Genomic DNA, 23963 nt, shown 5'->3' with positions numbered 1-23963 from the left:
TCAAATAAGTGGAACACTCTTGGTCATAGCAGTTTATGTATAGGCTTACAATCTGCTGCGGCTTAGGGACTTCCCTGTGAGTACCTCTTGTCAGTTTAGAGTTGCTTTACATAGTAACTTAGCATTCTCTTAATTTGCTTTCTCCCACCCATTGCTCTCATCAGTTGGTTGTGAGTCAGATTCTGTCCAGTTTTGGCATCTTTCTGAAATTCCATTGTATTGTTGTTTTTAATATAATGGAGGACTTCATGCAATATTTTCCTATCCATCTGTACTCTTAAGAACTGATTGTAAATGTAAATAAAGAAACAATATATGTGTTACGATAGATATGGGCTTAGGTAATGCATACATGCTAACTGATCATTACTGCTTCTTCAGTAGGACTGAAACCCATTGTCTTGTTTGTTTATTAATGCTGTTGGGTATTTTTTTTACTCCGTGAATGTCATCAAGTTGCTGAAAGTAGGACCTGTCATTTTCTTACACAAAAAAAAAGACAGGAAGTTGCTTTAAGAATAAAATAGAAGAATTTTTGTCTTTCCCAACCGTGTATCTTGAGTAATTACCGACTCAGCTATATTTGATACAGCTATTAAGTGCACTGAGGAGTGAATACTAGATTGAGATGCTGTTCTTACAGGATTGGTCTGATGATATCTTTTCTTTTGCACCTAAAAACTGCTTCTATAAATGAAAGAACTCCTGGTTTTATCCTTTTCTTTCAGTGATGCCTCTGTGACCTGTTAACATGCAAGTAGTTGTTTGGGATCAAGGCACTTATCCTTTCCTAGCTTTTGCCTTCTTCACGTGCAGGATATCCAAAGAAGAATCAATTGTTACCAAGTGTTAAGACTTGCCTATTGGTAAAACATGAGTGCAAGTAGCCTGGTCTTCTAGTATTGTAAGCTTTGATCAAGTGCCATTTGATTGCCACTAATATTTCTCATTTAAGGAAAAAGAAATCCACTGTTCTCAATCTATATCTTAGCCCCAGAGGTTTAGGGCTCTAGACATAGTTTTGAAATAAGCTCAAGTGGAGATATTATCAAGTCACTTAACTGGTTTCCTGCTTCTTTTTCTTTTGTAAAGTGAGGATTTTTGCCTGCTCTTTGGGATGCTTCTAAGGAAGCAAATGTAAATTCTCCTTGGTTATTGAAAACATTAACAAAAATTGTGTTTCCTGCATGTTTTCTTGAGATCTCTCTTTTGTTCCCCCCACCAGATACAAAGAAGGTGGTGAAGCTTTGTTAGTATTGCTTCCCTCAGAAGAAAAGGGTATGGTGGAACAGTTGGCACAGAAGAAAGTACCTGTCAGTGAAATCAAGTAAGTGACTAATAGTCTGTCTGTTATTCAGCTTGCTTTCTACAGGAATATTGTGTGATGAGCCTATGACAACCCTGATGGAATAAAGTGCTTGAGTTGCCTGGAGCTGGACAAACAAGGGAGATCATTTTATTTTGATAGTGTTGTAGAAGGAAAAGACCTTCAGAGGTTACTTTTCCATCCCTTTCTCAAAGGCAGGATCAGCTGCACAAATCATTCTTATCAGATGCTTGTCTAACTTGCCAATTAATATCTTCACAATTTCCTAAAGTGATCTCATCTATACTCAGCAGTTCCTACCATTAACGTCTTTTCTTCAAGTGTCTGATAAGCCTTGGAAGTAATTTAAGTGAAATATTTCCTTTGTCCTGTGCCAAGAATATATGGGAAATGATTTATTCTCTTACTCTTTGCAACTATTTTTTATGTAATTGGACATTATCATGCTACCTCTTTCTCTTCTTTCCTTTTGCAGATTAAACAATTACAATTTCTTTTATCTGTCCTTGTATGTTTTTTATACTTGTTATCGTTCTCGTTTCTCTTACCTGTTTTTTCTTTAGTTCTATACTATTCCTGTAATTTGTCCGATCTTTCTGAATCAGTTGAAGAACAGGACATAAAAGATGTGGCTAAATGGTCATTTTACATACTAGAGAGAGTATTCTGATGGAAATCTTTAGATACCTATGCTATCTGTACAAAAGAGAAGTGACTAAACCTAACTGTAAAAAGGTGTAGATTTAATGTTTAGTTTTATTTTTTAAAGTATTTTTGATGTATAGGATATGCCATTTCAGAGGCATTTGTGAACTGCGCTTACGAATGCTACTTCTATGCAGCAAACAATGTATACGGGTAGCTGGTGAAGTAAATACACCTTTTCTGGTCAAACACATGTTACCAATTCGGTGTAGAACATGTGTGAACTTCAAATAGGAGACAATTCTTGCTAAAACAGTGAAAATGGAGTCAAACAACTGCCAGAAGTCTAATCGTGCTTAAAGCTTTCTTTTGACATTGCAGTTAAAAAAGCCTCACACAGCAGAAAACAACAACAACACAAAAAAAACCCCACCAGAAAACCCCCAACTGAATGTGAACAGTATCAGTAAAGAAACAGATTAAAGAAACTGAATTAAAATAAGATATTTTATTTTCCTTTAAGCATCATAGTGCTTTAAAAGGATCTGTTGTATAACCAGCACAGCCTAAGCAAATTGTCTCTTTTTCCAAACTTCATCTTTTTCCTTCTTAAAATATTTATTTTTATTTTGATATTCACTGAATAAACATCTGATCTCATGCACGTTATAAATATTTCACCTTTCTTTTGATAGCTAAGCTCTTAAATTCTTGAGTAATGCAGTTAATTGTTTGAACAGTTTATCACAGAAAATGGTAAAAAAGCCTCTTTAGCCTGTATTTACTCATGTAAATCCAAATCAGTATTTTTGTACCAGAATAACAATTCAATTTTAATAAGGCAAATATTTCATTTCCCTCCCAGTAAATGCATCTTCTATTTATAATACAAGTTAGATGTGTCTCTCCAGAGACATCTGTGGCTGCATCTCTTAACACATTCTTGCTAATCTGATGTTATATGAGTGGAAAACTCTTTGGTTGATATTTTCTTTTTTTTCATTCTTTTTTTCTTAGAACACCACCCCAAAAATCCATTCTTTTACCAAGCTACTAAGACATACGCCCATAATAAATACATTTAACTAACATTCTGAACTGGAGTCATTATAGGTAAAGTCAGGGCTTTTGACTGATAATATGTTTGAACAACCTGCCCCGAGATCCAGTTTTCCAATCTGTAAAACATACCTTATTAGTATTTGTAACGTCATAATGAAGGGGAATTCTTTTACATAGAATTGTCTGCCTAGTGTGGATAAGGCTTAAATGGTTTTAGCATTGTACTAGTAAGGGGCTAACTAAAATCCTTAAAAAAAAAAAAAAAAAAAATCCTTTTAATTACTTGTCGATTTCAAACCAGTTTCATCCTAAAAGGTTTTAACTACAGATTTGCTTAGGTTGTTTACTTCTAGCCACTTTCCCAATTAATACAACCCTGGTGTGTTTTATCCATTGATAAATTACTGAAGGAGTTGCATCAACCCTTGGATCATGTTCCAGGTCTTCTGTTCAAGTCTTCTGGTCTGGTTTGTGCATATTCATGTAATATTAGGTTCTTAAGAATTGGGAGTTTTACAGTCTAATTCACAAGTTAGAAGGTAATGAGCATTGATCACTGCCAAGAGGTTTTAACTCTGCAGACTTCTGAAATTCATTCTGAACGCTTTTTGTTTCTAAGACATCACTGTCAATTAAAGTGTGTGTTTTGCTGTTCTAGTTAGCCTGTTATTTTGTGTAAGGATCACAAGAACCAGTCTTCTGTTACTTTACTTTTTTTTTATTTTCTGAATTGCAAACAGCACTTTTATTTCATTTAGACAGAGCTAATAGTTCCATAATTTGAAAGGAGAGAGGGGAAGAACTCTTTTCTTTTCCAGAATATCTATTCCAAAGGCTAGTGGTTGGGCTGTTTTCTTAATTTTGAATTTTAAATATAAGCTCCCTGTGGAGCCTGTTAGTATCCCATTCCTTTCTAATCAGCACAGGCTGCCAATTTACAGCTTTTAACAATACATTTCTTTTTCATTGTTCAAACAGAGCAAGGGAAAATGCAAAGTATGCAGTAATAAGTACTGTATTTTAGAGCATTCAAATACAGCAAAAAGCTACTCTGAAAGTATAAACTATTATGTACATACTTATAAGGAGCCTATAACTTCAAAGGTTTTGGTGCAACCTGTAAACGGAAATTATTTTGAATAATACCTTGAGACTACTTAATTGCATCCAGTTTTGTTGAGTAACACGATAAAAGCTGCTTCCTAAGGGGTTATCTTAACAAATTTTGTATCTAGAAAATTTTACCAAAGGAAGTATGGGTATGTAGATACCCACTATGTAATATTGCTCGCTTTAATATTATGACAAAAATGGAGTTCTTGAAGAAAATAACAGTAACTATTTTTCTTTTTTCCCTGACAGTGGAGAATACTCAGATATGAGTTCCACACAGTAGTAAAATTATTACTAGGGAATGTATTTAAACTTGTGGCATCCCAGTTACCATCATTACTGTAGGACAGTCCATTGGTGTCACTAACCAGTGTGGTTACACACCTGTATGTGATCTGCTGGTGTGATGCTGGCAACCCTGAGCAGCCTCCCTTAGGTCCCAGCTCTTCCTACTCTTTCCAGCCTTCCGGGCTGCCCAGTGTAACCATAGGCAGCCATGCTCCAGGCCGAGAGCAGCTGTTTTGCTACATCCTGGCATCATGGTCTTTTTGGTGGTGGTTGAGATTATTTTTCTTTGTTTAAATTCAGCTTTGGAGAGAATGGGGAAGAGGCAGTGTTTGTATCCTGATGTTAGAAACAGGGGAAGTGAGAGGAAAGCAGAGTACGTATCAACCAGAAAATTTGGAGACTGCTGTCTACCAATTCATAAGAGCAAGCAAGCTCAGTTCATGTTTACACCATGGCACAGCCAAGTGTGGACGTTTATGCAACTGCTAGGCAAAACAATAATAACAGAATAACTTTCAGAAAGTTATTCTGTTCCTTAAAGGCAAGGTTTGTGCTCACAGAGTGAGAAAAATAAACAGCCTAGTTAAGATGACTGACAATATCATAAAATCGTCTTCTAGTCTTTGCATAGTTGGTTCTAGCTTACTGGTTCTTAGCTGTTAGGCAAGCTTATAAATTACGGTAATTCATTAAAAGTGTTTAGCTTTTAGGTTTGTCTCTCCAAATGGTCCCATGTATGTAATCATAGAGTCATAGAATGGTTTGGGGTGGAAAGGACCTTAAGATCATCCAATTCCACCCCCACTGCCATGGGGGAACACCTCCCACTAGACCAGGTTGCGCGAGGCCCTATTCAGCCTGGCCTTGAACACTGCCAGGGATGGGGCATCCAGAACTTCTCTGGTCAACCTGTTCCAGTGTCCCACCACCCTCATAGTGAAGAATTTTGTCTTTATATCCAACCTAAATCTCCTCTGTTTAAGTTTGAACCCCTTGTCCCTTGTCCTTTCACTACAGTCCGTGATTCCCTGAGGAAGAGTCCCTCTCCTCTTAATATTTGTCCTCTTAGTATTTGTGCTGTTTTTATACTTGTCTTCAGTTCTGCTCAAGAAGCTTTTTTCTTGAGTTTCAGATCACTGTAAACATTTTGATTTCATCTAGCCAGCCTTTTTACTCTTTCTCCTGTCTTTCCTCTGCAGCGAGGTAGTATACTTTGTGTTTGTACATTTTTCCTTTGTTAGGATCATAAATATTTTCATTGTCAGCCTCTTAGTCTTGTTTCATAGACTAAAATCTAGAAGAGCCTTCTGTTTACTTTTTCTGTCTTTGGTGCCTTGTGTGCATTCCATCCTGCTTTGCATTTCAAAGACTTGTTGGTCAGTTTGTCCCCCACTGAAGTTTTCATGCCTCTTTCTTTTTTTTTCTTATGTCTTTACACTTTCAGAGCAAATTATGTGCTGGCTTGAAACTGGAACTCACCTTTTTGATCTTTCACTGAAACTGTAGCCACATAGCTCTTGTGCTCACTACAGTTTTCCACTGGCTGTGTCTGACAGAGATGAGAAATTGAAATGGTGAGGGAGTAAAGTTTCATGTCTTTAAAAATCAAAGTATTCTTTGGTAATACCATTCAACCCCTTGCTTAATTGCCGTGTTCATATTTAGTAAGAATAATAGATGATCATAATGTCTTGTATTAAAAAAAAAAAAACTATAAAATGTTTCTTACCTTGTAATTTAATTAGTTACGGTTTTTTAGAGTGACTTATTGCCATGTGAAGAGACATGATTTTGATTTTTTTTTTTCCCTTGATTTCCTTTAGTAAAGGCTGTGTTTTGTTGTACAGTATAGGATAACATAGCACACAGGAGCGAGAACCAGATTAAGAAATCTGGTAGTTGTGCATCTCTTTGGACCCCTACTTGAAGACTAACCTCCTACCATGTTTGGTAGTTTGTATGATACACTGGTGTGGCACTAGCAGATCAAAACCAGAAGTAGATAAGAAAAGATCTGGGCAAATAAACCTGGATTAGTGTAGGTATCATGGGTGTAAGTGTAAAAATCCAGAGTCTGGGAGAGGAATTGTATACCTTCTTACTAGGTTTAATGGCATTTTCTATAATACAGTTACCCTTCTTTATTCACCTGGTCAATATCTTGAGGAGCTCTTAAGTTTGTTTAATCTCAGTGTGCTTTATTTTTGCTCGTCTGGCTGTAAGAAAGAAGTACATAAATTTCAGCGTTCCCAGGGCAATGGATCTTATTTAAGCTTCCAGAAATGCTGAGAATTTTGTTATGAAGACTGTCTCAGTATAAAGTAACACCATAATTCATTGTGTCTTTTCTATTTTTTTTTTTTTTCCCCTCAGCATTTTTATAAATCCAAGAAGTACTGCTGATTTTGGCTTCACTGAAAACTGTCTCTGGATAAAAAGTCTGAGCTTCCATTTGTCTTTTCTATATTAATTGTTTGAGGAGTGTATGCTTCATCCTTAATATGGTTCCATTCTAAGCTGTTTCAGAGTGGTAATAACTAATGCATATTAAGGCAATGCAGAAGACATGAAAATACTCCTGAGATCTTAATAGAGGCTTATTTTTGCATGTTCTAATAATTAAAGCTAACTTTTTTCTTTTTCTTTTTAACTAGAGTTAATCCTGAAAAACTTACGGACATCCAAAAGAGGATGCAAGCTTTCTTAGCTCAAGATCAGGAGTTAAAAGAGAGAGCTCAAAGGGTAAGTCATCTGCTGCACTGTAGCTCTTGAGGTATGCTAGTTAAATAGAACGGCTGTTGGCATAACTGACCTGCTCAGGGATTCCCTAGAAGCAGAGTTTGGAACTGCTGAATTTTTCTGACTTTTTAACGTTCAAACAATGGCATCAGTAGAAACAATAATCATATATTAGCAATTGGTGTAAGTATGCCTGTCTAGCCTGTTTAAGTTGACATAGGCTCAACATGGGCTCATGATGTTAATGCCTGAAGAGCCAGATGACCTACTGCTGTTGTGCCCACATTAAGGGGCATAATTGAGGACATATTTATTTTAGAGTCTTGGATATGAAAGTAATTTTTGATTTAGTAGTCACTGCTTCTCTGCTGTTAGAGGGGGTTTTACTGTTTTGTTTGAGTCTTTCCCAGCTGTTTGAGACCTGAACCTGGGGAGGAGGGACCCCATACACCAGTACAGGCTGGGACCAAATGGTTGGAAAAGAACTTTCCAGAAGGGGACATGGGGCAACAGATTGTCCTAGTGGACAGCAGGGTGAATCTGAGCCAACAATGTGCCTTTGCAGCAAAGGCAGCCAACCACATTCTTGGTGACATTAGGCAAAGCATTGCTGGCAGATCAAGGGAGGTGGTACTTTTTGATGTTTTGGTATCCCAGGTTTTTGTAGTGCGCAAAGAATTACTTCTAACGTGTGGAATGCTTCATCCTAAAGTTGCACCGGGCAGATCTACTGAGGACATATTACGATCAATTGTAACTGCCACAGGAAGTTGCAGTTACACCAGTTTGTATCAGAAGTGACAGAGCAGCTGTTTGGAGGAGGATGAGAGTAGGAGGAAGCCAGCATCATCTTACTTGAAATGAAAATACTAACAAACCTCTGTGTTTCTGATGTTGGCTTTTTAAGATCTCTTAAAAGGCAGAAAGATCATTCTGAATTGGGCCAAATAAGGTAATGATAAAGTTTCAAAGTAGCACAAGAATCAAATGAATCATGGGCTGTCTGTCAGTGTTGGAGATAAAAAGTAATTTTGATTTTTTTTTAAATTGCCATTTAATTACCCATTTAAACCATTTTTGTTGCAGTTTTTCATTTGTGGGTAGCAGCACTGTATTGTCTTGCAGACAAACTGTATAGAAATTTAGTTTTTGAAAATCTTGAAGTATGGACAAGTGGTTTATCATAGAAGTGTTCCTCCTTAATAAGATTTAATTAAGTATGAGTGTTCAGACATACTGTGCAAATGTGCCCCAGTAGTTTTAATGTATCAGTGTGACTAAAAGAATAAAAATAATCCAAGTGAAATTCTGACCTTGGATCCTTATCCGGAATGCTGGATTTCTCAAAGGCACGGCTGTTGTGCTGTCTAGCCTGTCTGTTGCAAGCTGCCAAATTCTTGACATTTGTAAGAAATAAATTCCCTACCTGAATGGATTAGATAGCAGTGATACAGCACAGCTAGGCACAGAAGTTCCAGTAGGATGTAGTTTACTGTGTTGAGTGCATAAGGTCTAAGTAGTTGTGTCCTCTAAGCTTGTTGATTTGTTTCAAGATTATTTTACTTTGTTTAGGAAAAAAAAAAAGGAAAAAAGAAGAAAGAAAATACTTGATTGCTAATTGCTTCAAGAAACTTCGTGGGTCATTAGATAGGACATGGTTCCTCTGCTGTTGCTTGGAGAGAGGGTGAATCAGACTGGGGCTTCTTTGAAACCTTTGCAGTTTCTCTTACGAACTGATACTGTCCTTTCGCGTTTCTTGTAATTTTAATATTTAATCAATTCATCTAGTTTTGAAAACCATTTTAAAAAAGAATGTGTTTTTATTGCTCGTTGGAATGTTACTGTGTAGGGGTGCTGGGACACTGAGGTGGTGTCTGTCTGTTAAATCTTCTTTGCACCCAGGAGGATGCGCCTGAGATTCCAGTCATACCCTGTTACTTTGAGTTCTGTCAAAACAGCACATAAATTGAATTGGATGGGTTGTAATATTTAAAACAATTGTCCAAGAAATACATAAATAAATTTAAATGTAGAAAATTAGAAGAGCATAGTACTTGTTGTCTTATGTATTTCTAGTACTTGTACAATAATCTCAGGTGGTTTGGGGGGCCTTTATTACTATGGTAATAGAGCTGTAATATGTTTCTGATCCCCAACCTTAGCATCTTCCATAATGGTGTAAGTTAAATCATACAATATTTTTGTAAAGTTCAGTTATTAAAAAAACTCTGAAAATTGTTTCAAACCAGCAAAAATAGCAGAGGACAACAGCAATTGATAAAAGAGTAGGAAAAAATGTTCAGGCTGGCTAAACTTGTTCTCCCTCTGCTGTCCAGTGTGTGTGCAGAGAGTGACCAAGTCTTAGGAGAATAAAATCCAAGAGGATGACAGTATTTTAGAAGGAGCTTGAAGTGAAGGTACAGAAATCAAATAAAAATCAAAGAAGTCATTTGCTGTTTCTGTGCTTCATTTCTCTTCTTATAAAGTAGAAAACTTCTGTGCTGTATCTAACTTTTCTAGTTCAGGTGCTGAGTGTTTCTACTTTGCTGAAGTGTTCACAGTGTCTAAAATAATAGAGAATGAGATCAGCTGAAGACTTTAATCACCATTATACCACTATTGAATGATCTTTAAAGCCTCTTACCTTAATTAAGATGTCTATTTCTTTGAACATAGAGCAACAGCATCCTGCATACAGTCCATGACAAACCTGGTTCAGTGGGCTGAACCCTGTTGACAGCTGATAGATGCAAGTTAGAACATCTGACATTTGTTGGTGGTTCATTCTTGTTGTTGTAGGGCTTGATACCCGTGCAGAAGGTGTGTTCTTTCTGCCTGTTGTCTATCATTTATATATTTCTAGACCATGCGTACCAAAGATAGACTAGTAAAGTATGTGGATGGCTTTGTAGGTAACCCAACAGGCAGAATGAGATTTCTACCATGCAGCGTGTAGTGACTCATGTAAATCTTCGGATCTGCAGCTCTCAGATTCACAGAAAGGATACTTCTTGTTCAGCCTGCTTTTTCCCACCTGTCACTACAGAGAAAGAAGAGGCTCGGTCATTTATTTTTGTCACTGCTAGCTAGACAGCAGCAGATTAATGAGATCTATCAAATTTGAAGCCTTTGTGATTGTCTTCCTAAAATGGTTAATAATTTAATTTGAGCAAACAAGTGTTTCATTCCACACCTCATTTCGGTAGAAGTTGAATGGATTATGCTGGCGCCTTCCACTGCTAAAATTAATTGAAAGACATAATCTGGACAGGAAACTTTACCCAAAAACTTAGCATTTGGAAAAATAAGCAAATAAAAATTTACTTCTATAATGAAGTGTTGGGCAGCTTGAAAAGTATATCTCTTAGCTTTACATATCTTACAATTAATAGTTTTTATTTCAGTTTGCCAAGGGGAGAAGTCTGACTTCATGTCATTGCTTAATTACTGTCTCATTTTTCTTTTTGCCTTTGGAAATGTTTATTCTCTTTTAAGCATTTAAAGAATCCCCATAAGAGACCAATGCTCTAACTGTTGGGTATTTTCCTCCTCTATCTCAGGTTAACAAGAATTTTTTTATTTTATTTTTTTAAATTCCACATGAATTATTAATACAATAATTTTCTCCGACAGGTGCCTGTAGGTAGTAGAACAAGGGTGTGATTATAGTATGCTTGAATATAACCCTATGAGCTTAATTTGCTATTGTTACTAGTGTTTCTGCTTTAAGCTTTATCTAGGAGTTTTGGCGTGTGTTGGAAATTAGGTTACGAACAACAGAAATCCAAGGATTGTTTCTGATACTTAAAATATTCTGGTATTTATGCTGCTAATGATAGACAGAAATAAACTATATAAAAGAAACTATATAAAAGAAACATGAGTAAGAATCTTTCCTTTTGGGAAGAGTGAAGGGAAGATGCAACACAAAATCGAGTTATTTGGTTATGTGGAGCTTCCAGTTTTCTTAGTGAAAGTCTGGGATTAATTCAACCTTGGACTAGTATTAGTAGATGTTGTGTAGTGAATTTGTGTTGGTCAGCTGAGTTGCATTCATTGTATGTACGTAATGAACTGGTGGCAAATGCAAGGTGATAGTGAATTACCTTAGGCCACAGCGAAAGGCAGCTACATTGAGTTGAATCGCTTTCTGTTAGTGGCTAAGATTAAGTCAGGATGCCTCAGATTGGTAGCAACGCAGTCTGTTCTTGCTTCCACATAATTCAGGTATCAGTGTAGCATAACAACATTCAGAAAAGCTGGGAGGAAAAAAAGAGAACTAGTGATGTTTCCTTCTGACCAATTTACTTTATGTTGTTTCTAGGGAAAACATTACAGACTGTTGGGAAATTCAGTCAAAAAACGTGCATTAGTGAAATATTTGAATACTTGAAGTTCCATCACTTCTGTAGTACTGATAAATTTTAGCTGATGGGTATTGTGTAAAAGAACTTCAGTCAAAATCAAGATTAGACCTCTTCATAGTGAAATTCTATTTCGTGTTTAGAGCAACAGCGTAGTGTTAGTTTAATGTGTTGGTAATTGAATGGCTTCCTTTTTTTGTTGAATACTTTTATTTTTCTTTCAGTGTTTTGTATCCTACTTGCGCTCAGTTTACTTAATGAAGAATAAAGAAGTATTTGATGTTTTCAAATTGCCTCTAGCAGAGTATGCCCTGTAAGTATGATCAACTTGGAAAGTGAAAACTGTATAGTGAGTTTCGCAGTGTGTAATAGCTTTAAATAGCTGTTTTGACTATGTTAACACAGAATTGGACAGTCTTGTAATGTATTTACAGTTTCATATCTATGCTGTGCTTTTGCATATTTTCAAGGATATTCTAAATAGAAATTACACGTAAAAACAATATATGTCTATAGAGAGAAATAACTCTTCTACATTTGCTATATGCAATAGAAGACAAAACTTGTGAAGTAAAAGAATGAAAAATGACAGGTTTGGATTTTTTTTTTTTTTTTTTTGTGTGGCTTCTTTGTTTTTTTTTTCCCCCAAGATTCACCCTTCAGCCTCCTAGCTAAATGCCCGCCTGTGAAGTATAGTAGTTAAAAAGAAATTGGCATATCTAAAGATGATATATTTCAGTCTTATTTTGAGTGCGATTTGGATATTGCTCCTTGGACATAAATTACTTTCAGAAGATTCAGTGTATTTGGTAAAGATGAAACATCTGCACTGGACTGAAGAGCATCTTTTTTATTATGTCTATTTTTGTACATATATGTGAATCATTCTGCATTTTGTATGCGAGGGAAATTAATTTTGACAGGTTGACTTTACAGATGACAACCACCTGAGATTGTTTTAAGATGTGAAGTTTTCAAATAATCTCATGGGACATAGGGTAGTCAGAAGGGAGCAAGAAGATGCTCAAAGATGCGTGGTAAATTAATTTCATGTCTAGAATTTCATACAGAGAAGACTTAAGTCTTCAAACTTGTCAACATGTGGCATAATGAACTAAAATGTGACAAATTGCTAGACTGTAGAACACCTGGTCTTCCTGTGCTGTGCTGCAATTAACATGATTGTGTTTTTTAAGGTACATAAGCCTATTATAAAAGAAGCTTTCTTACTTTATGGACTTAGAAATTTTTTAAAAAGGAGAACTAAAGAAACTTGAAAAATTTCACTAGATAACGTTGCCTGCCCATTCACCTGTGTAATTTGTCAGCATCTTTAAAACCTAAAAGCATCTTAGTAGGTCTGCTATGCTGAATGTAAGGAGTAGTGGCTGAAGATTAGGGATGAGAGGGATGACCACACAGATTTAGCCAGTGTGTTAAGAAACCAACTGACAGATGGTAGTAATGCTGAATTTTCGGAATCCCAGTGCCTCTTTCTGGATTTCAGCATGGTGTGGCCATCTAGGATCTGATACTGACGTGGACAGAGCAGTTCTGTTCGTCTCAGACCTCTGTGCCAGGATTTGGTCTTTCATCAAAGTCAGTTCTAATTCGAGCTTTGCAAAGTTACTAATAAGTCATTCCTGCATTAAAACGGAGGAAACCAGACAGTTGTTTGGAGAGAGTAGGAGAGGTTTAGTCAAGAGTATGAAATATATGGAAGTGTAATCAAAAAGTCAGAACACAATAAATCTGGGAGATAATTTGGAGATTCTGCTCTAAATGAACAGTTTGTTGGCTCTCTTCTTACCCACTCTTCAGACTGCTAGTCTGCCTAAATATGCTCTGCAGTCCCCTGGCTTTCAATTCAATGCACATCCACTTATATAGTGGATCAGTCAGCTTAATTAATCAGTCAGTCCTCAAAGTCTGGTGTGTTTGAATTCTGCATTCAGACGCGACCTTGGTTTACGTTCTGTGCACAGACTCATGGCAAAGCCTGGATTGAGAATCCTTTCTTCCCTTTAACTTCTGTGTGTACTCTCTAAAAAGTATTTCAGCCTTTCTGTGGAGATTTACTGCTAGCTTGATAGATGTTACTCCACTAAAAATCCTGAGAAAATAGGCTGCTTAATGCCCCTGTCAGGTTTGTATTTCAGTCAGGCTGTTGCCCATTTTCTCCATTGCTCTCTTGCCTGGCATGTCTGTGCACTGAGATTCTCTTAATCTCTGTCTGTTGAGTCTGTAGAAAAGCAGTAGTCTCTTTGATTTTTATATATTATATAGAGTTATTATGTGTTTAGGAAAAAATATGTATGAAAGTGTGTGTGTGCACGTCTATACATATATACACATACACATTCTAGAGACTGATCACCTTTAAGCTATGGTACATTAGTATTCTCTCCAGTATCTTCACATTACAAATTGCTATCAAGAATAATTTGCTGGTGGAAGACTTGCAGACCTTGTGTTAACGTAGGCAGCCTTTAAGTTTCGTGAAGGAGAACCTTGATGCTTGCATAAAAGAGAAATTTGTCTTCTCATTCCAAAGGAGAGCTTTGAAAACATGAGAAAATGTAAACAAACAACAGGGTGGAAAGGCATAATTAATTAGTCTGGCCTCCTGGTTAGAAGACAAGGTAAAAAGGATGCAGGGATTTGAAATATTTTACTTCCCAGGCACTTAATTTTGTTAAATGCGAAGATATAGACATACCAGTCTCCAGGGCAAATCTTAACAGGCGCATGTGCTGGGTGGACAGGTTAGTCACAGCTCAAAGGGGCTGCAGGCAAGGTAATTTCCTTCGTGAATTTCCTCATGTCTTCTAGGAGCAATGCAGCATATTTTTATCTGTTTATCCTATAGCAGTACATAGAGAATAAATAAAGCAGGTTGAAGCCAAGTTATTTCTGAAATGTCTGATAGACACAACTTAGTACCCAGCTAATTTTGCAAGTATTGCTTACAAATCAGTGTTACAAAGTGGCTGGTGCTGTCAGGACTGAAGTGGGTGATGCCAGGATACATGATCCATCTGTCAACATCCGTCTGTCCTCTCACTGAGCAGGGAAGGCACCCATTTTACTCTCACTACAGTGCCCCTGGCTGTGGATGTAAGCCTGACCCTTACTGCATAGCCAGGGCAAAGGGTTTTGTTTGTTACCTTGCTCCAGCTGCCATGAGCAAGTGCAGCGCTGCCCATCACAGGCTGCCCCCAGGCAGCACCCATCACAGGCTGCCCCCAGGCAGCACCCATCACAGGCTTTGGGCATCTCATCATCCCTTTACTGGTTTTGGGCCCTCCTTCTCGCTGCCCTTGTACTTCCTTTTCTTCAAGCCCAGTCTCCTTACAGCTAAAGAGCCTGCCCCTAGTTACTTTTTCCCAGTTGTTTCCAGTCTTCATACACCTGTAACCACAGTTAGTATTTCTCATGCTGTTACCTAGTTAATCTTAGCCTCATATGGTATTATTCATATGGACCTCAATATTCCCTTCAGTGATCTGTAGTTTGGGCATTTCTCATGCAACTTCCCCTCAACCACCTGGAGATCCATCCATCCCTTTCTGAGCTTTCTGTAACTACTTCTGTAAACTTCTGAGCTTTCTGATCCTGCCATACAGATCTCTGCACAAGCTGCAGTCTCCTCTCTCAAAGTCCAGGGTCATTATTCTCTTAGTCATCATCCTTGTTTCTTCTCGGATCTTGAACTACCTTCTCTCATTTTACAGCCAAGCCTGCTATTGACCTTCAGTCATCTTAGAAGTAAATGTACTTGCATATGCATGAGTAGCAGTTCCAGTAGAATGCCTCTCAGAGTTGGCTAATCCAGCTTACTTGGAGAAATGCTCTTTAATGCATCTAGAAATGCTCTAGAAATCTCTGTTGCTGTGCTGCCCTTTGAGCAGATGTCAGAGTGGCTCAGGTACCAAAAGCACCAGAGCCTGCAATTGCAATGTTAAGGCTTCTTTTTCTTTTGTAAAGAAGACTCCATCTTGATCTTCTAAGAGATTAGATTCCAACCATGACATCTCCTTTGTTGGCCTTCTCTTTGATCCTGACCCATAAACTCTTGATTAGCTTGGCCCTCATTAGTAGTAATTTGAGCTCCCTAATGTAAAGGGATAAACTGGCTAGTAAAATAAACACCACAGCAAAAGCAGTTTCTCTGTTCGTTTTGGTTATTAATTAGACCATCTGGAAAGCCTGTTAATTCAGATTTGTGTCACTTCACTTGAGTTGATTTCCCGTTTTCAAATGGTTGCTCATCCTGCCTTCTGAAAACATTTCAAATGTTAAATGTAGATGTAGCATATATTGCAAGGCAAGTAATACACATTTCTTCTCCTGAAATAGCTTCTGGGAGGTTTTAACCTTTCTCAGGCTATTTTCAATTTTTGTCTGAAGCAGTTCTGCAGTACAAGAAATCACTGTGCTGTGTTTTTATGGGTTCAGATAATTTCGAAGAGGTTCGCTAAAGGAATATATCTTATATTTAGTAAATGTAGTAACTTAGAATGAGGCACTAACTAGTGTAAAATTATTGTGCAGCAGTTCTGTAGAAGTGACCTCATTTTCCTTACAACTGGCTTATATCTCAAAAAGGACTGGAAATCTTCTAGGTGCAGATTAGGAACTTTCGTGACACTTAAAAATTGACAGATTGTACTGGTCTTAAATTTCCTGTATAACTTGTTCATACAAGGGCAGAATTTGCTCAGAATGTTGAAGATTTTGTACTTTTAAAGAGTTGAGAGATGCCCAGCTTTTCACCCAATCCAGATAAGGGTGTAATGAATTTACTGTGTTAGTGTAAACATACTCAAGGTTTTTGTATAAGCATAACTAACAAACTTCAGAAAAGGCAGTATTTTAAGTCTGATACACCATTCATTTGAATTAATTTTGAAAAATGTTTGCTAATGTTTGATTTTCTTTATTCAATAGCGAACAAAACTGGCATTCTTAAAGCTGTGCAATGTTCTTTCTTTGGCGTTTTACTCTTTTAATTTATTTCCTGAAAATCTTTGTCTACTTGCTTTGAATTGAAGGAGGTACCTGAACACTGCATGTGTTTTGTTCAGTTACAGCTATGCATTCACTGATCAAAGATTGTTTTTTGGTTTGTCAGCTGAATTTGTGTTGCCTTTTAAAGGCTACCATAGTCTGAGGACTACGTTGTGGTTTTAGCATGTTTTTAGTGTGTTAGAATTTATGAAATCTCACTAAATAACTTACCTGCTTTTTGTGTGTCTTTTTGAGAAAACCTTGTACATTTCTTATTCCAGAAGAGTGCGTGAAATGCTAGCACTAAAATCAAAGAATACCTATAACTTCAGTCAGAGTAGGATTGTGCTTTGAGTGCCATCTAATGAATTAATGAAACTAATATTGCCCTTCCTAGTTAATGGAAAGAAAATCCGGGTCACATATTCAGGTGTTTTAGTATGGTGTTTAGATTTGGCAAATTATTAAGAAATAACTTCTAAAGAAACTCTTAGCAGTAATAGAGTGTGTTTGTCCCAAATCGTTCTTCATTTGGAATATACTATGGAAAAGAAGCAGTAATGAGACAAAATGCTGACATTTCTTGGAGAAGCTATGTAATTAAAAGTGTTTGGGGATTCTTTGCAGACAACTTTAAGCTTCTCTGCTATTACTTTCTTACCAAATTTCACCTTGAAACATTCCCTCTCTCTCAGGTCTGAGGGCTGTATTCCTTTGGTTCAGATGTCATTTGAATTCTTATAGCACTAGTCTTTTTTGGTAGGGTTGCTAAGCAGTGTAGAAAAATTGGCCAACACTAACTGATAATTAATTTTATGCAATTATTAAAGTAAGACATCAGTGCAGAACAGCAATCTGGCAGGTGGGATTTCATACTTGAATGAGAAAAGCTGTGGTGAAGTCTCCTCCACATCACGGGCTGCTCTTTTTGACTTTTTCAGCTTCTTCTGTGGAGAGAGTAGTTTCTTCGCCTTGTCAGGCTTTTCTCTGCAGCCATGATCCTGAGCTTTTATACTAGATGTGGAGACATAGAAGAGGAGCTGTGATGAAAATCAGAGTTTGCAACCATGTGTACATTGTGTCTGCATAAGAAAGAGAAATGAACACCGATTGAGTAGTTGCCATACAGTACTACTACTTGCAGTACTTTGTCAGTGGGTGACAGCAACACTTTATGTAGAATAATGTTGTGAAATCTGAAAAAGCAAAAAAGTGTTTTTCTTGCAAAGGTTTTTTTTAGCTACTTCGATCGCCTTGCCGAGATTGCACATTCATTGACATCGCAGCAATCTCTTTATTTGTGTTTTATTGTGCCTGGTGTTAAGGTCCAATTCCAGGTTTGAATCTCCTCCAGCTGCTGCAGTCAAGCATTACATCTGCTATGTTTGGTTATTTTTGTTTCAGTTAGTCAATAGGCAAAACTTTGACACATAGTTTCATTGCAGAGGTAATTAGGTTTAGCTGTCAAACACTGAAACTAGTTTAAGATTGCTGGTTGTTCCAATTTCAGTTCTCAAATGCGTTGTGTTATCCTCTCAGCAGTGCACTGTCAGTAAATGTACAAAGTACACTGGATGAAAACCTTCTTCGATCTTTTTTCATAAAACTATTTGCTTTATTACTGCTATTAATTGCTTGTAGAACAACAGTACTGGTTTATCAGAAATACTGAAATAACATTAACTTTACATTAAAATTAAGACAGACTTCATTGAAAAACTTGTTCCTTGTCCTAACAGCGTGGACTGCTTTTTGGGTGTGTGTCCACTTCTCAGCATGTTACCTTGTGGCCACTACCAAACCTGCCCTGTTTAACCACAGGTGTGGTTGAATTTGGTTTCTTGAATGCTTGTTTGTTATTTGAGCAGGGTTCTTCTCCTGTTGGCTACTCTGTCCCTTGGGCTACCATTAACGGTTCAAAGCTCTCTAGGTCCTACAGTCCACTCTTACAGCTCTGCAGTACTGTTTGGATGCTTCATGGACTGTTCATAATGACATTTCCACCAGAAAGTATAGATTTGGTTTTTCTCCTGTGACACAACTCAGGTTTCTTTATTCAGACCTGTGTGGTGAAGAGAAGACATAATGCTGTCTACTTGAAATGAGCAGCATTGAGAGGAGAAATGGTGTAAAACTGCACAATCTGAATCAAAAGAGACTGGTCTTTTGTATGTGTATGTGTATATATGTAGCCACTTTAGTTGGTTAAATACTCCTTCGTTAAGTGTATGTACAAGCTCTCAATATTACAAACCCACTGTCACTTCTATATTATGTGTTCTGAAATGTAGCTGTGGTTTCTGTGTGTCCCTTGCACAGTTCCAGAGTGCCCCTACATTTTTTATTCACCTAATGAGAAGACTCATAAACTCAGAGGCTTAAATATTGCTTTTTTGAGTTTGGATTTGATGGGATCAGGTGTGATATGCTATGAAAGTAAAGCCTTGCTGGGCTTTACTTACTGAGGGATGCAGGCAGGCGAAATTTCCTTTAAGGGAGAGATGTCTTTCCCATAACTTTTTCTGCAGTCATTCATTTATTCATACTGTGTTTGCCCTTCTAATCTTTCAATCACCATGAGATGGTGGGGATAATGTTCTGGCTGCATTTCTAGCAGTGAAGGACATTGAGAGAGGTCAGTGCTACCTCAGTCCTTGACATGGCATCCATGTATCCTCAATACCAAATTACATCAAATTTTCTTCCACCATATTTTATTGCGAATCATAGATAATTTGTTCTTGTCTACAGCTTTTCAGGTTCTTTGTTTGCTTTCGTTCCTGGGAGGATTTGTAACTGTTCTTAAGAGTTCTCAGTTATTTCATCTTCCTTTTTCCCTTAATGTTAGCTTGCGTTTTTCAAGCTAGATTATCCTGTTGTAGGCCAAAATACTGTTTTGTAAAAATGTTGGTCAAAATGTATTGATACGAATTACCATAATTAAAATTGAATCACTTGAGTCATTGATGAGGGCCTCTAATTTAGTCAGATTTATTGTATCTGCCTTTCAGATTAATTTATTTATTTAATTCCATGCTTTAGATCACTTGGTCTTGCAATGGCACCTCGTGTGAGATTTCTTCAGAAAGTTCAGAAACAGCTATCTGCAAAGAAGGCAGCTGATGGGACAGATCACGTGAAGGAGGCAGGGCAAAATAAAAATTCCCCCTCCTCGATAAATGGGGAAGAAGAGGAGAAATGTGGAACTAATTTCAGTGGAAAGGTGTCTCTTAACAAAACAAAGAAAAAGGAGAGAAGGATAGAAGCTGAAGAATTTTCTGCTTCCAGTGAAGGTGCTGAGGAGAGTGGTGAGTCTGAGGATGAATCAAAAGAGGTATTGGAGGAGGAGGAAGAAAAAGAAGTTCCCATACCAAGGAGGGTACCAAACCCAGACTCCGTGCAGTTCTTTGATGATGATGATGATGACGACGATGATGATGATACTAAAGAACTTGATTTACTGACAGTGAAACAACGAGATGTTTTTGGTGTGGAAGCTAAAGATAATCCAGCACCGGTAAGTGCACTTTACAGTAAGGCTCATGCATCTTAATGATTTTTTTTATTGGACATACTCCAAGTAAGGAGGAGGAGGAGAAAAGAGAAAATTCTGCTTTTAGTGAAATGCTCACTTGAAGTCAGATGTGTTGTCCATATGTATCAAGAGGTCAGAATCGCTCCCAAAAGATAAGTGGTGTGACTTACACTTTTAACATTTTATGTTATTAGCATAAAATAATTTTATTAGTATAATGAATATTCTTGTAATTGCTTTAATTTATGAGTAACGTGATTTGAATACCTGTGAAATTTTGACAGTTTTAATTCTTATTACTTACTAATTTGCTTCTACCTCTCTAAATAGCTGCCATTTCCAGTAATAATTTTGATGCTGTACCGCAGCTCATGGCAGCAGGAAACAAATTGCAATACACGATGAGGCACTTACCAATACAAATCGTAACAAACAATATTTACAATAATGTAACCTTCAAACCATGACTTTTACTTTCAACAGGACCTTTGCTATTAGGAATTGAGCCAGTATCAGAGAGAGAGAGTGCATGCACTTTTCGTAAAGCATGGTGATAAAGCCTTATTAAAAGTATTCATGTAGATCTCTCATTTCCTTGGTGAAAGGTGTTATAATTCAGGATTTCTCTGTGCTTGGTGTTTTGACAACCATTGCTTTCATTTAGTCTTTAAATACAGTGTTATAGTAAAGGTGCTTTTTAAATTTTATTATTATTTCTATAAAGCAGCTTTGGTACATGCGTATTGTGAATTTTTTGTGTATCCTTTGCTATCTAGCAACTGTATCTCTGTAGTAAAGAGATCTAAGTGAAATAACCATCTGGTTTAGCAAGATGTTTTTCTGAACTTAATGTATGTCAGGGGAGCTTCCTGTTAAGCAAAGTATTTATTTTTCCAACTGGTATTTTAATCTTTCTTTTTCTGTGCTGTTATTTAACAGCACAGGGCACTTGTCATGAACTTATGCTAATCAGCCCACTAGCTGCATTTATAAGCAACATCTTTGCTTGCATAAACTAGTTTTATCAGTTAGCTTTGTCAAAGATGAGCAGTTGCACAGTAACCCAAAGACTGCCTGCACTCTCTTCTGTGAGGAGCCTGCTGCAGGTTGCCATCTTGTCTGAGAACTATGGGAAGAGGATGCTCCTGGAATTACCTTTCTGTTCCTGTTATTCTAAGCCTGAGCTGTCCTGCCGTGGCACAGTGACTGCTGGACAGTAGCTTATACTTATTAATAATTTTTATGTTAATCTATTTATTAATAAATTTCAGTTTCATGTAGAGAAGAAATTGCTGTTTTAAAAGATGTCTGCCTTAGTTAAAGAATCGTATTCTCACAGCTTTCATAGTGCTCCTACAACTTTCCGTTCTGAAGTACACAGACAATTTCATGTTGCTTTTGTATGTTGGAAAGTGAATTGGGAAGTTTTGTTCAGAAAATGGTGAAAGGAGAAACTTTGATGTAAAAGAACATCAAAGAACAAATGAAATTTTATGAAGAGTACCAGTGATTTAGAAAGTAATTTGGAACCTCAGTGGGTAACCTTTTAACAGTTTTTCAGCATTAAACGTTTATAGGCTAGTTTACGCTCTGGCAAATCGAACATTATTTTCTGTGATTCAGTGTTGATAAACTGCAGTAGGGGTTAGTGGTTTGTACTTGGTGTGCAAGTGTGGATGACTTTGTATCACCCGAAACCTCTTGTACATGGGAGGCATAATAATGAAATACTCAGTTATTCTTCTAAGCAGCTGTGAACAAAAAGTCTAAAGTTTCAAGATCTGTATCATTAAGAACATAAATATAGTTTAGCTGATCTACAGAAATGCCTATGGTAGTGCAATATGTAATTTTTAGGCAGTAGAAATGCAGAGCATACTATGCCCAACTGTGGGAACCACTCTTGGAGTCTCGGTTGATGCATATGGTATTGTGGTGTTTATTACCTTATGTTGCTGTGTAAATTGTTGATAAATCATAGAATACTTGAAATGAAAGGATTCTATTTTTAGTAGGAATAAGAGAATAAAGGTTTCTGTCACTAACCATATATTGTCTTTTAATGTTTTGGTATACAAATACACATAATAGAAATTACATTAAAAGATTTAGGCATTGTGTATCTTTTATTTCATGTGTATACTTCAGCACCACATTTTGGGGATGTTAAAACCAAATCGGTAACTTGCAACACCTTCTGTATTTTTTTTCCATTTGTTTATTTTCTGGATAAAAATTTTGAAGTGATTATTACTGCATTAAGGTAGATCAGTTAATATCTAAAGAATTAGAAAGAACTAATTCCTTGGGGTGTGAGAAGCACTGAGCAGTGTGAGTGCAGTTTTCCTGCTGCTGTGTCCTTCTAGGGAGGACTTGGGAACCAGTTTGACTGCAGTGTACAGGATCATGGCTGCATGATACAAGGATGAGGCAGTGCATTAATTGATAGTATGAGATGCTGCAGATTGTCTAGGACTATGAACATAGAATGTATACTCAGCTAGATCAGTTAGGAGGGGTTTTTTTGTTAAATCTGTTCTGTGTGCTAAATAAGATAGGAGTCTTGTGGAAATACTAGTCCGTAATCATCTAATTGGGACATTATAAGTATGCCCACAAAGGTTAAATTCAGTTTGCATTTATGCTCTTAATGTGTGTGATTGATTCTACAGTTTCATTATTCTTACATTACGCTTCTTGACAGCAAAACAGTCCTGCTGCAATTGTTGAGCTTCAGGATGCTTTTGTAAATGGAAACACTATGTTCAGTTTCATTTTTTGGATAGCTGTTGTTAGAGGCACCACTGCATCCTCACCCTTGTGTCTTCCCTAGCCCCTCCAGCAGAAGAAGGAGCCAGAGGAGGTGTTAGGCTGGCTCCGAGTATGCTGTATGGTGATGTAGTGCCCCGGCCTTTGATTACATGTGGCGTGGGCTTGTCCATCTTTGTAAGAAGGGAAGGAATGAGGCAAAAGGAGCAGGCTTCATTTACACTGAAGGTGGAGCTGAAGGGGATTTGTATGACTTTCTTAGAACAATTTGGTTTTGTTGAAAGTCCATGGTACTCAACCTAATAGGGGAAGGTTGGTCACAGCGCTGAGTCAGATATATACAATGTTAGTTCTTCTAATAGCGCAACTTGTGGCTTCATTCCACTCTTTCTCCTTGGAAAGGTGTGGCCCTTGGCTGTGGGTGTAGCCTGTCTCCATTGTTTTGTGACAACAGAGGAAGAAAAATCTATTCTCTGCACTGCTGTATAACAGAAGAAACCTTGGATAAAGCGAAAGACTGGCAGATATTATGATTTTGTTACGAGCTCCTGAGCTCATTTTTTTAAGAGGTCCTCACTAGCTGCCCTGTTTATGAATTTTACTTAAACATGTGAAGATTTTTAGCTGGTGATATAACTCATGGGACTTATTTAGAAGTAGAATGTTCTTATGCATAATAAGAAGGTCACCTATATGCATAGAGCCATTAGCAGACATGCAGTATTTAGCTATTGTGTTAACATTATGGAAATCATTCATTTAAAGTGCATTTAACAGTATCAGCAGTATTGATGTTGCAAAGACTGTAGGTACTCCCTGGTTACAAACTTTGTTTTTAATGCTAATTTTATGAAATCGGTTGTTGCATTTGGAAATGCAAAGGTCGTACTTCTAAAACTTCAAGCATTATTTATTTTGAGAACAAAGATTAAGCCTATAGTAGTTTTTTCTTGGTTTTGTTTATACTTCAATTTTAGTCATCTTGTCAGACATATCACATACTGTCAGCCTTGTCTTCTGCTATTGAATTTTCTGCTTTAGGGCAGAGAATATTAAACTACGGAGTTCTGAAGTCTGTTGTGACTCCCTCTCTGGTCTTGTTTTATGGACC

At 37.1% G+C, this 23963-nt stretch overlaps 1 protein-coding gene across 1 annotated transcript in view; it reads left to right on the top strand.

Moving 5' to 3' along the window:
- Window positions 1–23963, top strand: part of DDX10 (DEAD-box helicase 10) — a 164529-nt gene that overhangs the window by 26971 nt on the left and 113595 nt on the right. Inside the window, exons 10-13 of the mRNA XM_030475581.1 lie at window positions 1226–1327; window positions 7090–7177; window positions 11763–11851; window positions 19591–20065. Of these exons, the coding sequence (XP_030331441.1) occupies window positions 1226–1327; window positions 7090–7177; window positions 11763–11851; window positions 19591–20065 (754 nt within the window). The remainder of the gene's footprint in view (window positions 1–1225; window positions 1328–7089; window positions 7178–11762; window positions 11852–19590; window positions 20066–23963) is intronic.

The sequence above is a fragment of the Strigops habroptila genome, chromosome 2, assembly GCF_004027225.2.
Source record: "Strigops habroptila isolate Jane chromosome 2, bStrHab1.2.pri, whole genome shotgun sequence".
Classification (NCBI taxonomy): domain Eukaryota; kingdom Metazoa; phylum Chordata; class Aves; order Psittaciformes; family Psittacidae; genus Strigops; species Strigops habroptila.
The sequence above is the reverse complement of the archived record's forward strand: the minus strand, read 5'-3'. Positions and strand labels throughout refer to the sequence as shown.